General features: G+C 40.7%; 1 protein-coding gene across 1 annotated transcript in view; it reads right to left on the reverse strand.

The window, feature by feature from the left end:
- The window catches only part of Cpsf160 (cleavage and polyadenylation specificity factor subunit 1), a 190,410-nt gene that overhangs the window by 155,716 nt on the left and 18,895 nt on the right, over positions 1-15,799 (reverse strand). Inside the window, exons 2-6 of the mRNA XM_068372732.1 lie at positions 6,388-6,589; positions 4,052-4,269; positions 2,447-2,745; positions 708-958; positions 382-563 (exon numbers count right to left, since the gene is read on the reverse strand). Of these exons, the coding sequence (XP_068228833.1) occupies positions 382-563; positions 708-958; positions 2,447-2,745; positions 4,052-4,269; positions 6,388-6,565 (1,128 nt within the window). The 5' untranslated portion in view covers positions 6,566-6,589. The remainder of the gene's footprint in view (positions 1-381; positions 564-707; positions 959-2,446; positions 2,746-4,051; positions 4,270-6,387; positions 6,590-15,799) is intronic.

The raw sequence follows: 15,799 nt of genomic DNA on the forward strand, positions 1-15,799 counted from the left end.
AAAGGCTAGGAGACCAAATGCAATGGCATTTAATAAAATCAAAATATCACAATTAGTATGTGGGTCTTTCCTACTTTAGTACAATAAATTAATATTATGGTGCATTCTTGTACACCTGTTTTTAATATTATGAAGTCTTATATGAAACAGTTTACAATATTCAGACATTCAATACCAAGAGAGATAAATATTAATAAATAAGTACTGTCTTTGCTACCTTGCAAGCAACCCAACCTGCATTTGATTTCCTTTTAACCTGACTTCACTGAAACATAGTACAGTCTGATTATAGCAATAAATATACAACCTTTTAACAGGGGTGATCATCTTATTAAGATCAAGCATAGCAAGATTAAATTGTATAATATACTGTATACTTACACTGCAGGTTAATACAGACGCAGCTGCTTTGTCAAAGTGAAAGCTCCGAACAGATCGCATAGAATCTGCAACAAGAGTTAAGACATAGAGCTCGCCTCCTTTCAAAGATATGACAACACGGTCTTCAGTAAGAAATTGCCCGTATGCACAATCAAGCGAGATGACAACTCCTTCTTGTTTTCCTGAAACCAAACATAATTTAGGTAATTACATGATATAGAAAACAATTTATAATATAAAGAAAATATAAAAAATTACAATCATACCAAAACTAAGTACATTATCAAAGGATGAATCCAAATTAAAAGTGATACAGCTATACTTACGTAGAGGGAAATTAGTATTCTTGTCTCCCATTGAGTTAAGGGAGACTCCATATGGTGGAACTGATTGGGTGAGGTATGTAAGGGAGTTATAAGCAAACAAAAGAACTCCACCAATGGGTTTAGGTACAGGAAGAAGTTTGATACAGTCATGTGGGAGACTTGAAATTGACCAAATAACAGGATGCAATCGCTGTCGAATATTTAGTGAGATAGCTGCTAAGGCACAAGTATCTTGACGGACTGCAACTCGCCTAAAAAATATATTAAGAGCCTTAGGTTACAAAACAATTCAAGTAACTACATTTACTGTATACACAAAAACTAATAAAAAGGAAATTTTTTCTCAATATTAGTCAATTATGCCAATTAATTTGTAGTACTGAGTAATGTAATGTCTGTCTAAAGTTTTCAGCCATACTAATAGAGTGATTGAGTGTATGTATACAGGAACTTCCTTTCCCCATGTACTGTAAATGGCTATTCTAACAAGAAAGGAATTAAGAATGGAAAGAAAAAAGGAACAATAACATGAATTCAAATTTTGCAGAGATTACAAAAAAAATCAAAACAAGTAAATGACAAACACCAAGGAACTGAGTCTGTCTAAAAAACCCAAATACATACAGACCTAAATTTAGGATCAGGAAGCAGATCACAACTTTTATGAAAACTCACCTCCCACACCACATGCAGACATAATGCCTTTGTTGACTTATTTCTGTGAGTAAATGAAGTTGTTAAGTAAAAGCAAAGACCCCTTCTACCTCTCCAGCACCCACTCTGGCATTTAAGTAACCCTTCACAATTACATGATTCCTTCTACCCCGTCCTTCTACATACCTAGTTAAGTCATTCAAGAATTCATTCCACTCTTCTTCACTTTTATCACAACCTTTCCCATACACACTAACAAAAGCCCCACATTCCCGACCCAACCTAACCCTTACCTACATTAACTTAGATGATACCTTCTTCCATTCCACTACTTTATCTGTCATCCATTCACTTAGAAATAATGCCACACCCTCTCTTGCTCTTCCCCTTTCAATCCTAGACACCTGTCACTCCACCAAACATCACTTCACCCTCCCCTTTTATCTTTGTTTACAATAAGGCCAATACATTCATCCCTCTATTCCAAAACATACTTCCAATCTCACAACTTTTACTCTATATCATTATAAATCCACAAACATTTAGACCCCGTAAAACTAGAGTGCAGGAAACAGTCACTCTCCCCCAGCTCCTCTTGTTTGATATCCCACAAGAAGTAACTATACACGAGGGATTCACAGTCCCCTCATCCTGTCCCTTTTAGTTGCCTCATATGACACACAGGGCTATGTTAGAGCCATTCTTATTATTGTGATGCCCCTGCAGGTAAAGGGGGCATATTATAGGGATTGTAAAATGGAAGGACACATAATAAGCCAAATCAGCATTACCAAACTTTCAAGAAAATTCAGCTGCTACCAAAAAAGTGAAAAACTGTCAGTGTACAACTAACAGCTAAAAGATAACTATGCTACTGATAAATTAGAGTTTACCTATTCAGACCTTATGCTAACATGTGTCATCAATGATGATATCGGTAAGAATTGAACTTGTAACAGCTGATAAATTGTGAACCCGATCTTTTCAAATGCAACACATTATAAATAACCTTGTTTTTCCTATGTTAATTTTATAAAATAGGATGTTCTATACCATATACAATACTGTACTGGATGAGGCCTTACCCTGGGAAAGTTTTGATGGGCTCATACAACAGCATGAGAGTAGGGTCATAATATCCGTGTAAAAACTGCATATCTAATATATTATCGATGTTGGTCTCAAATGTTTTGGGATCAATAATATATGACTGCTGAACAGGACCTCTTGTGAATGGACCGCTAGTGAATTCAACATCATCTGTGGCAAGGTCCCGACGGAAGGGCAAAATAACAATCTTCTTACCAAAGATCAACATAGCAGCACATCTGGCCTCAGGGTCTACCCGGACCAGTGGCAAGCAAACCGTCTGGACCCATCCACCCTGAAAATTCAATTGAAAAAACAAAGATGAGCTTAAAATTTTAAAGAATTAACAATCAAGAACTATATGATCACTGTCAAGTTATAGAAACAGAACTCTTATTACTACAAAAGATTTTAATTCAAATTTTATACATGAATTGCTTTAAACAACTATTCTTGTTTCCTGCATTTTATACTAGCATACCCACTAGAGGACAGTTAGGACATTACAGGTATCAAATATTTTAATTTTGTAACCCCGTAAATTATGGATACACTAAATCATGTGACATACCACAATATTTGATGAGTACTTCTAGCAGTTCATGAGAAAATATTAATTCCAAAAAAATTCTATCAAACTAGATAACTTCAGGTCAATACAATACTACTGTTACATACAGGATAAATTATCACAATATACTACACGTATATCATTAGAGAAAAAAATAAAACATTCGTGAAAAACTGGATATAAATTTAAGGGGAAGTGCTAAGCACCTAAGTCACTTTGCACTTAGGAGTGCTGCACCTTAAAAAATATTCATTTCAATTGTCTACATACATCATATTATATTAAAATTAATCTTCTTTGCCCTTCAGTGAATACTCTTCTGTTGTCTGCTATAGGAACTCATTACAAATTTCATATGAAATAAAAACAAATCACAATGTAAAAAATTGGGTCTGCATGTAATTTCTGTTTATCTATGTTAGGTACCAAAGACCAGATCATCAGCATAAGCTAATATATGTACTACAGTATGTACAGGTACTGTATTTGGCTTTAGTTAGCCTAGCCTGAGACTATTTTTGAAAGTTTACTTCAATGCCAAGAGCTAAATGTAGTCAAAATGACCGATCAACAAATTTGCATTAATTGAATAGCCCAAATTATTCCTTTTAGTAGGTTTTACTAGACCTAATCACCTCTTGCACTAATTATTTCTTTTATTGCATGTAGGTAATACTGTACAATATTACAATTTAAACTAGGGGATAATACTAAAATATTGTCAACTTTGTTAACAAATCTTTCAAATATGAATGGTACAAAAAATGTATGAAAATCTATCAGAAATTAAAGATTATCCAAATAATAAGGATTTTCTTAAAGCCCCTACAAAATGTGAAAGGTGTCACTTGCATTGGATCTGGATCCGATTCTGATTTTTTGTGATCCACTATGGGTAAAAATGCCTTATAATGTCACACTTCCAAGGAAAGTTTTAATTTTGAAATCACAATATAAAAGAGCTTCCCATACTTAGAAAAATGAAAAAAACTGGGAACAAAAACACTAACAACAAAGTATAATAACTTACCCTTATATCTTCTTTCTCAAAGTAATGTAGGGATACAGTCCTCAGATTGTGATTAAATGGATCATATTCTACAACGGATAATTTTGCATCTTTGAAACCCAGAAGCAAAGAGTCTCGTAATGGTGAGAGAGACACCGATGCCATTGTAGCCACATTATCATGCAGCTTATAGGTTGCCATGCACTCAAGTTTAACTTTTGGTGGTATGCTATGTCCATCTGAAAAGGAGTGATTCAGGTAAAAAATGAAATAGTAAAAATAATTCTGACAAAAATAATGAGATGGGAAATATTCTCCAACCAACCCTGTTGGCACATACAATAACTGTTCTACATATCAATAGTTCTAGGAGGTATACAAGTTAGAAGATACTGGAGAGAACTCATTTATTGTTTGACTTGGTAAAGGTTACTCATATATGAATATTATATAAATATTTTGCTAATGTTGATGATGATTAGGATTTATTGATGGCATATCATGGCAGTCTTGAAAAGTATAATATCAATAATAAATAATGCCACACTGCTGAAAAGATTGTCATAAATCATGTGAAACTTTCCACAGTATTTTCATTTGTTAAGAGGATCTGCTCAAAGCACTTCAGTCATAAATCTCACTTATTTTTCAGTATCCCCTCTTCAAAATCTTCATTTATCTCTGCAAATACATATGCCTCCAGAGCATAGGAAAGAGCGAACAATATATAAATATCACAGACATTGTATTTACCTATAATTCCTGACTAACAAGATGGTCTTATTTACCAGTAGTCCAGCAATTTTCTTAGGTTAATCCAAGATAATACAGTACTAGTATTTCTTCATTTTTCATGACACCTTCAACATACTAGATGTTTCACTTCTTTTACTATACCATAGTGCTCTCCAAGCCTCCCTTCCCCTTTTGCTCTTATACACTCCAACCCTAGAAAATACTTCATTATATTTACATTTCTGTTATCATTGGCATCTCCTACTGACACCAATTGTATCAAATTCATTGCATGCAATGCTGTGATTCTTCAAAAGTATCCACATGAAAACTTTTTCCATTATATTTTTCTTAGTTTACTTCCTTCAAGTACAGTAATCATATACTAGATTGCTCATACTGATTTTCAACCATCTCTTGATTACACTCTTCAATCCTATGAATGCTGATGAAACCTCTCACTTGCATTCTACTCGTAACATCTGTTAATTTTTTTTATAAAAGCTTTCAGAATCCTCCTCTGCAATCCTAGGCAGCCGCCATTTTTATTCCGATTACCAAAAAAAAGATTTAAGAGCTGAACCATATTAGGCATCAACATTTATCTAAAAAAAAATTGACAAAAGTAGTTAAATGAGAAGACTGGATATATAAGCAACTAATTTATATCAAATGATAAATGAATGCTAAAGTGCTCTCACACATTTTCAAAACTTTACTACTGTACCTTGTTCCTTAGTACAGTAATTCAGTATTAATGGTGTATTACAAAAATACCTAGCATTCTAGAAAACCAATTTAATATCTCAAGGAATAATAACCCATTCCATCATATAACCAATTCAACATATCCATAATAAATTAACAATTTGCTTGGAAATAAAATTACATCAGTAACTCAAAAGGGTAACTATGTAGACATACTCTTAGGAACTTGGATCACACACTCAATGTACATCAACTCTGCGGAGACCTGAGAATGTCATTGATCTGAAAAAATGGTTTGAAACACTCCAAACCAAACACAATTATTTTCTAGCTTTAAAATTTGGTAGCCTATTGTACCTTCAAGTATACAATCTCCTGACAAATGGGAATCACAAAATCCTCTGTTTGATGAACAGGGGACATATTACTATCCTGAGAGAGGTCAGATAAATATACGTGGATTCAGTTCAATAATCAGCTTCTGTTTTCTCAGAAAACTGTTGTCTGTAAACCATTGCTGAAATCTTGCAAACAATTTTAACGACTCCAACTCGCAAACTTTTCACACTTTTAGTGGTAAATGACAAGGCTTTTAACCAGCTGGCTATTGTAGAAAATTAACCAAATTAAATCTGATAGTCCAACTAAAACGGCCAATGTCACCATGTTACACTAATCAAATACTAACTGCTATTACTTTATGCATTCTCCTATTTGCGCCAATAAGAGATAGGAATTGTAAGTCTACATAAGTGTTATATAGTTTAAAACCCCATTTAAAACTACTGAGAATCACCTTCATGACAAAAAAGGTCACCGCATATTTTAAAGCAACATCAAATTAGATTAAGCAATATTGCATGGGTTCTTTGTTACTGGAACAACTTTCTTGTAAATAGTGGGATGATACTTACCTTCAGCTCTATCTTCAAGTCTATTTCCTTTGGATGGGACATCAGCAACTAATCGAAAAACTCTAAGAATATTTGCTCCAGCCACAACAAGAGATTTTTCACGATGATTAAAAAAATGGCAATAAAGGGAGTACTCAACACCCAGTGGTGGGTGCGTGATTTTGCACAGATTGTACATTTTCAAATTACAGCTCACAGTAACCTGAAAAAGATGAAAAACATGTAAATACTTCAGAATATGACAAGAAATAATGATAAAAAGGTAAATACAAATCACCTTGGAATGTAACATAAAAATAGGGAGGGTTTATGTACTAATCATAGAATTATTCTAATAAGCAACAGTCACAAGAGGGTAAAATTTCTATAGTATATACTGTACCCCCCAAAAATTGAGAGAAATTCCAAAGGAGACATTTCAGTTTGCAAAATACCAGTCTCATACACCACAACTTCAGTATAGGCTATAGTTTAAAATCAACTGTCGTTCCCAACTTAACACTGTGATTGGGCACAAAAAACGATCGCCGTGTACAGTACTGTACACTTCTACACTCAATGGGAAAACTGACAAACCTCTAGTAATAAAAGCCTATTAAAAAGTTGGTGGGAGGGGGGGTTATTTTCAATGGAAAGTCATATTCAATTAAGAAACTTAGGATTTACCATGGTTAAGACTTGAGGGGTTGGATGAGGCATGACATAAAATTAAATGACTCAAGTTTGTATAGTTAGGAAAAATACAAATAGTTTTAAAAATGTGTAGTTTGCTCCTACACGAGTACAAACCCTCGTCATTTATAAGGGAAGTTGTCCTTAGGTGGGAGGAAGTATCTAGAGTCCAACAGGCATCAGATTAGCCCTAGCCCAGCTATACACAAATATCTAGACCAGCTCATATGAGAGGCAGGGTTTACATATCTGCCTTCAGGTAAAATAGAAGTCATCGACTTTAACAAGAATTATAATCGGTCAGAGAAAGGGAGTTGTATTGCAACTTAATCTAACCTACAACCCCTTTCAAGCAAGTACTCCTGGTTAAGGTATATCAAGGTGGGGCTAAGGGGGGAAGGAATACTGTAACCAATGACATGACAAATAGTTAGTTGCTCTGTAAGGGCATGTCCTAAAGTGACCTAAACTACCTGTTGCTCAGCCACTTTTGGACCCAAAGACAAAGCATCTAGAGATCTGTGGGTACAATCCTTAAGACAGTAATCAGCACAGGAGAAGCCGGCACTAAAGACTTGGAATATCGAGTGGTTCATATGGACCATTAGGGTTGCAGCAACACCATGTGTATCATGAGCTCTAGGAGGGGACCACAGGTGGTGCTTCTCCAGATGATTTATAAGCTTTGGGGATAACTTCCCTCAAGCAAAAGGGGATTGGGTTTTGGTTACTCTCTTCTTGTTATTCCCCGTTGTCAAGAATAAGTAAAGTTTTTCAAGACGAAATGGAGCGGTTCTCTTTCAATAACGTCAGACTGCCCTTAAAGGACAAAGGAACAGTCCAGATCATCAGTTACCTCTTTGAGAGCTGAGACAGAAAAGGAGTCAAATCTATTGTCTAAAATCAAAGGATTCTGGGTCTTTGCCACAAGCTCAAGAACAAAGGCAGAGAACATGCTCTTCCATCCCCTGGAGTGTGATATCAGATAAGATAAACCATGACGTTTAATCTCTCTTTATAAGGAGGCTAAGGCTAGGGGACAAACTGTCTTCAAGGTAAGACCTCTTTCAGAAGCCTGATGAGGAGGTTTGTAAGATGCCATCTTGAGGGACTATAGAACCTTAATCACACTACAAAATGGGGAAGATTTAGTTCATAAGGAGGGTATGTCTGCTCAAAGCTTTTAATCAGAGCTGACAGTTCCCATGAAGAGAAATGGATTTCCTTCAATCTGAAAACCTGCCTTAAGGCCGAACAATAGCCTTTCACTACTGTGACTCAGAGGAACTTCTCCTTTAGTAGGAACACAAGAAAATCTGCAATTAAGGGAATAGTAGCCTTGAGTGGAGTAATACTCCTTCTACGACACCAATCACAGAAGAGTACACTTTGATTGACAGACTACTGCAGAGGACTTACGGAGGTATCCCGAAAGTTGCTTCGCAATTCGTCTCAAAATCTCTCTTTTGGAGTAAGTGCTGGATAACCTCCATCCGTGACGACAGGCAGTGGACTGCATCAAGAAACTTCTTCACTTGTGGGTGTCATAGAAGGTTTGGCCTCCACTCTTGAAGTTCTCTTAGAACTTCCACGAGAAGATTCAGAAAGTCTTGGTACCATTCTTTAGCACTTTAGTGTTACTTTCACATTTTCTGACTCTTCTACCTTGTTCAGGACCTGACGAATCAAGCAGAAGGGTAAAAGCGTAAAATTCCAGTCCATCTCATTGGTGTTGAAATGAGTCCTCCATTGCTGCGGCTGGAACTGGGACTGGAGAGCAATATACCGGGAGTGTGTTCTTCAGATAAATTGCGAACACGTCCAGTGTCAGGGAACCCCACAAGGTCAAATGGCTCTTTGCCAATTAGGGAAGCAAAGATAATTCTGAACCAACTGTCATCCCCAATCAGCTCAGTATGTCAGATAATAAATTCCTTTTTCATGGAATAAAGTGGCCAGTGATGGATTCACATTGCGAGCTGGCATAGCAAGTGAGTTACTGAGCCTCCTTGCTAACACGTGAGTCACTACAGTGGAGCTGTTGCTCATAGCAACCTTTCAACATCTCTGAAAAGTGGACTAATGCCAGGTAGACTGCTTTCATCTCTTGGTAACTGATATCGAAGGTCTTGTCTTCTTGTGGCCATAATCCTGAAAATGTTATTTTCATTAGTAAAATAAATTTTTGAATATACTTACCCGATAATCATGTAGCTGTCAACTCTGTTGCCCGACAGAAATCTACGGTCGGGATACGCCAGCGATCGCTATACAGGTGGGGGTGTACACAACAGCGCCATCTGTGGTCAGGTACTCCAGTACTTCTTGTCAACACCACCTCAATTTTTTCCTCGGTCCACTGGTTCTCTATGGGGAGGAAGGGTGGGTCAATTAAATCATGATTATCGGGTAAGTATATTCAAAAATTTATTTTACTAATGAAAATAACATTTTTCAATATTAATCTTACCCGATAATCATGTAGCTGATTCACACCCAGGGTGGTGGGTGGAGACCAGCATATATGTTAACAAAGAAGCTAAGTATCCCGTATTTTATTTTATTAGTTATTCAAAAATAACATAAAATAAATAAGTACCTGGTAAGGAAGACGACTTGAACCATTACTCTGCCTTTATTAAGTACGTCTTCCTTACTGAGCGTAGCGGTCCTCTTAGGATGCTGAACGACTCTTAGGTGCTGAAGTATAAAGGGCTGCAACCCATACTAAAGGACCTCATCACAACCTTTAACCTCGGCGCTTCTCAAGAAAGAATTGACCACCCGCCAAATCAACAAGGATGTGGAAGGCTTCTTAGCCGACCGTACAACCCATAAAAAGTATTCAAGAGAAAGGTTAAAAAGGTTATGGGATTATGGGAATGTAGTGGCTGAGCCCCCGCCTACTACTGCATTCGTTGCTACGAATGGTCCCAGGGTGTAGCAGTTCTCGTAAAGAGACTGAACATCTTTGAGATAGAATGATGCGAACACTGACTTGCTTCTCCAATAGGTTGCATCCATAACACTCTGCAGAGAACGGTTCTGTTTGAGGGCCACTGAAGTAGCCACAGCTCTCACTTCATGTGTCCTTACCTTCAGCAAAGCAAGGTCTTCTTCCTTCAGATGAGAATGTGCTTCCCTAATCAGGAGCCTGAATAGGTAAGAAACTGAGCTCTTAGACCTTGGAAGAGAAGGCTTCTTGATAGCACACCATAAGGCTTCTGATTGTCCTCGTAAAGGTTATAACCTTTTTAGATAGTACAGTACCTAAGAGCTCTAACTGGGCAAAGTACTCTCTCCAGTTCGTCCCCCACCAAGTTGGACAGGCTTGGGATCTCGAACGACTTAGGCCAAGGACGTGAAGGAAGCTCGTTTTAGCAAAAAACCGAGCTGCAAGGAACATGTAGCCGTTTCAGATGTGAAAACTATGTTCCTGCTGAAGGCGTGGATCTCACTTACTCTTTTAGCTGTTGTCAAGCACACGAGGAAAAGAGTTTTCAATGTGAGGTCCTTAAAAGAGGCTGATTGGAGAGGTTCAAATCTTGATGACATAAGGAACCTTAGGACCACGTCTAGATTCCAGCCTGGAGTGGACAACCGACGTTCCTTTGAGGTCTTAAAAGACCTAAGGAGGTCCTGTAGATCTTTGTTGGTGGAAAGATCCAAGCCTCTGTGGCGGAAAACCGCTGCCAACATACTTCTTTAACCCTTAATCGTAGGAGCTGAAAGGGATCTTACGTTCCTTAGATGTAACAGGAAGTCAGCAATCTGGGTTACAGTGGTACTGGATGAGGAAACTGCATTGGCCTTGTACCAGCTTCGGAAGACTTCCCCTTTAGACTGATAGACTCTGAGAGTGGATGTCCTCCTTGCTCTGGCAATCGCTCTGGCTGCCTCCTTCGAAAAGCCCCTAGCTCTTGAGAGTCTTTCGAAAGACTGAAGGCAGTCAGACGAAGAGCGTGGAGGTTTGGATGTACCTTCTTTACGTGAGGTAGACGTAGAAGGTCCACTCCTAGAGGAAGAGTCCTGGGAATGTCGACCAGCCATTGCAGTACCTCTATGAACCATTCTCTCGCGGGCCAGAGCGGAGCCAACCAACGTCAGCCGTGTCCCTTTGCGAGAGGCGAACTTCTGAAGTACCCTGTTGACAATCTTGAACGGCGGGAATGCATACAGGTCGAGATGGGACCAATCCAGCAGAAAAGCATCCACGTGAACTGCTGCTGGGTCTGGAATCGGAGAACAATACAACGGGAGCCTCTAGGTTATCGAGGTAGCGAACAGATCTATGGTTGGCTGACCCCACAGGGCCCAAAGTCTGCTGCAAACATTCTTGTGAAGGGTCCACTCTGTGGGGATGACCTGACCCTTCCGGCTAAGGCGATCTGCCATGACATTCATATCGCCCTGAATGAACCTCGTTACCAGCGTGAGCTTTCGATCTTTTAACCAGATGAGGAGGTCCCTTGCGATCTAGAACAACTTCCACGAATGAGTCCCTCCCTGCTTGGAGATGTAAGCCAAGGCTGTGGTGTTGTCAGAGTCCACCTCCACCACCTTGTTAAGCTGGAGGGACTTGAAGTTTATCAAGGCCAGATGAACCGCCAACAGCTCCTTGCAAAAGATGTGAAGTGTCCTTAGCTCCTGATTCCATGTTCCCGAGCATTCCTGTCCGTCCAAAGTCGCACCCCAGCCCGTGTCTGATGCGTCAGAGAAGAGACGGCGGTCGGGTTTCTGAACAGCCAAAGGTAGACTTCCTTGAGAAGAAAGCTGTTCTTTCACCACGTGAGAGTAGACCTCCTCTCTTCGGAAACAGGAACTGAGATCGTCTCTAGCGTCATGTCCTTTATCCAGTGAGCCGCTAGATGATACTGAAGGGGGCGGAGGTGGGGTCTCCCTAACTCGATGAACAGGGCCAGCGATGAAAGTGTCCCTGTTAGACTCATCCACTACCTGACTGAGCATCGGTTCCTTCTCAGCATGCTCTGGATGCAAACTAGGGCTTAGTAGATCTTTGGGGCCGACGGAAAAGCCCGAAAAGCTCGACTCTGAAGATCCATACCCAGGTAGACAATGGTCTGGGATGGGATGAGCTGGGACTCCTCAAAATTGACCAGGAGGCCCAGTTCCTTGGTCAGATCCATAGTCCATCTGAGAATCTCCAGACAGCGACGACTTGTGGGAGCTCTTAAAAGCTAGTCGTCTGACGGAGCCGGACACAAGATCATGGTACTGCTGCACAGTCTGTGAACTGTCAACCATGGGGAAGCGAGGAAGTACAGTGACAACCCGAAGCTGTCTAGACTGTCTGGGTCGTACAGACAACTCCTTATCGGGTTGCTGAGGTTGCCGCACTGCGTCACAACAAGTCACTTCTGCTGGTTGTTGAACGTCTTCCCAGTGACACACTGACTCCGTAAACAAAAAATCCTCTAACAAGGACTAAGCTTGGACTGCATGTCTTGCAACACAGCTCAAGGTCTATGGGAGCAGGTGTGGTAACAGACGGGGTTAGCGACTGAAGTGAAACCATTACCTTCCCTTGAAGCATGTTATGCTTAAATAAAAGTCCATAGGAGGCTACGCAGCTAAAGGCTCCTCTCCAAATGACAGAGTCCTCAAGGGAATATCAGAAGGAGGGAGAATAGCACTTTCTCATCTACAGGAACCATATCCGAGAAAAGCTAAGTTCTCTCAGTGAGGGTTTCACTGGTGCAAAAGCAGCAGACTAGAAGGCAACGTTATGAAACTGCTTGACAGTCTAGTGAGTTGGCAACAACCAAAGATGTGTGACTGAGAAGCATGCGGTAAGGTATGCAGAGCATGCTGTATGCAGAGCATGCTGTATGTAGAGCATGCTGTAAGGTAAGCAGAGCATGTTGCATGGCGTGCGGCTTATGCTGCATGGGATGAGGCTCATGCTGCATGGGATGAGGCTCATGCTGCATGGTATGAGGCTCATGCTGCATGGGATGAGGCTCAAGCTGCAAGGGAAGAGGCTTATGCCGCATGCGTTGAGGAGGATGCCGCATAGTATGAGGCTCCTGCCTCATGGGTTGAGGCGGTTGCCGCATAGCATGAGGCTCCTGCCTCATGGTTTGAGGAGGATGCCGCATAGCATGAGGCTCCTCATAGCATGAGACTCCTGCCTCATGGGTTGAGGAGGATGCCGCATAGCATGAGGCTCCTGCCTCATGGGTTGAGGAGGATGCCGCATAGCATGAGGCTGCCTCATGGGTAGAGGAGGATGTCGCATAGCATGAGGCTCCTGCCTCATGGGTTGAGGAGGATGCCGCATAGCATGAGGCTCCTGCCTCATGGTTTGAGGAGGATGCCGCATAGCATGAGGCTCCTGTGAGGTTCCTGCCTCAAGAGTTGCGTCTGCCTCAAGGGTTGAGGAGGTAGCTGCGCAGAGAGAGGCTCATGCTGTGAAGAATGCGGTTGCTGCATGCGTTGAGGCGGCTGCCTCATAGCATGAGGTTCCTCAAGAGTTGAGGCTCTTGCCTCAAGAGTTGAGGTTCTTGCCTCAAGAGTGGAGGTGGCTGCCGCAAGAGTTGAGGTTGCTGCCTCAAGGATGGTGGAGGTTGCCGCAACGCAAGAGGTTGCTGCATAGCGTTGTTATCTGGCAACTCCCAATGCGGCAGCTCACGCGTGGAGGTAGGTTGAGGAACCTCAACATCATACGTCTGGCAGGGTGGACTGCGCAGAGGTGGAGTTGAGGTTGCTGCCTCGAGGATGGTGGAGGTTGTCGCACCGCAAGAGGTTGTTGCCTCGAGGATGGAGGAGGTAGTCGCAACGCATGAGGCTCCTACCTCAAGGGTAGAGGAGGTTGCTGCAAAGCATAAGGCTCCTGCCTCAAGTGTTGAGGAGGGTGCCGCGTGGCAAGAGGCTCCTGCCTCAAGGAAAGTGGAGGTTGCTGCACAGAGCTGGTATCTGGCAACTCCCAATGCGGCAGCTCACGCATGGAGGTAGCTTGAGGAACCTCAACATCATACGTCTGGCAGGCTGGACTGCGTAGAGGTGGAGGAGCGCTCGCAGGAGGAGGTGTGTTAACCTTCTCTGCCTGAAACTCCTGCATCAACACCGCAAGCTGAGACTGCATTGTCTGCAGCATAGACCACTAGAGTTTAAGAAAGACAACAACAAACGGAGCTACTGTCCGTTGAGACTGAGGGTCTAAAACAGCTGGTGCGGCAACAGACGGAGCTACTGCCTGTTGCGATACCACCTTGCCTCTCTGGGAGGTGTGCAGTTGTCGTACTGCAGCAAGTCCGAACTGACCCAGTGCTAATGGCTACACCTAGGAGTTGGACTTGCGCGGAAGGGACCGACTTGCACTTAAAAGCTGCAAGATTTGGTCCATGGTTTCTGCGAGAAACCTCTTCCGCAGACGAGGAATAAAAGGGCTCTCTCGTCTTTGTGTGGGTGGGGTGATCACGTCGGCAACGTGTGTAGATACACCCGAAACCACGGAGGGAAACGTCTGTTCGTCGATCAAGGCCTGCTGAACCCATAAGTCCTTCGACATTACTTCTCCCCTGGGCTTGGGAGCTTGTAAGAGGTCCCAGACTAGGCGAACAACTGGCACGAACAGACGAACCCTCGAACGCAACACTGTAACACTTTGCGCTTATCACTTTATCACTTTTGATTTTCTGTTTGCACTTATTTCACTGAACTCGAAACTTTAAGTGGTTTGTACCTGAAACACGCAATTCTATCCTTCCTTAAAAGTTAGTAATTGCGAAAACAGAATTACAATGTAACAGAAAAATATAATGAAAGATAAATAATTCAGTGGCTGGAAAGAGACTAAACACTAGATCAAATAAACTACGTTTAAAATCTCTCACCGCATAAAGCTTGAGAACAAGAATAAAACTCTAGAAACGTTTACCTTCTTCCCCTAAAGAGACTAGGGAGAAGAGCAAAAACGATAACAACGTTACTCGCTTGAACGAAACGTTTATCCTCCTCTCTCTCCCTCCGTCTCTATCTCTCTCTCTCTCTCTCTTGACTTAGAACCTGAGAGATGAGCCCAATCATATATATCGTTAAAACATATTATTGTTAAAGGAAAAAAACTGAAAGATTTCCCAAATAAAAAGTTCCTTTATTAGAATTAAAACCATTAAGCTAAGAAAGAATGAACAAAACGCTAGAATCGGTTTACTCTTACTGCAACGTGACACCGTGAAAATTCTCTCTCTATCGTAACGATAGAGCGCAAGTTGAACGTTCTGAACGTCAACAACTGCAGAGACAAAACAAAACGTTAGTTCAACTTTGAAAACAGTACGAGACTATCAAAGAAATTCTTTCAAAAACATTAAAATAGCATAATATGTTAACAGGTAAAAACGAAATGACGGGCTCAATGTTAATTAACTTCGGTACCAAGAAAAGACCGCCTACTATTAGGAAAGGTCGAATATAAACAAATATAAAAATTAATTTTAATAAGTTTATAATAAAAGGAAGTTAATCGAAGAGGCCTATAAAAGGCGGAGAGATATAAAATAAATCTATAACTTTTGTTAAGCAAAATTAAGAAAGAGAGTCTATACTCTCTTAGACACCAACACTTCCGTCTAAGGGAAGGGTCGGCCATTTAAAAGTGAAAGAGAGTTCATACTCTCTTCGTCACCATAATTAATCAAATTAATTCCAAAAGCTAGCTAAGCTAATGATAAAACTTCCTGAATAGCGAAAGCTAAACTCTAGAGCAAATACATCA

Source organism: Palaemon carinicauda, chromosome 4 (assembly GCF_036898095.1).
Source record: "Palaemon carinicauda isolate YSFRI2023 chromosome 4, ASM3689809v2, whole genome shotgun sequence".
NCBI lineage: Eukaryota > Metazoa > Arthropoda > Malacostraca > Decapoda > Palaemonidae > Palaemon > Palaemon carinicauda.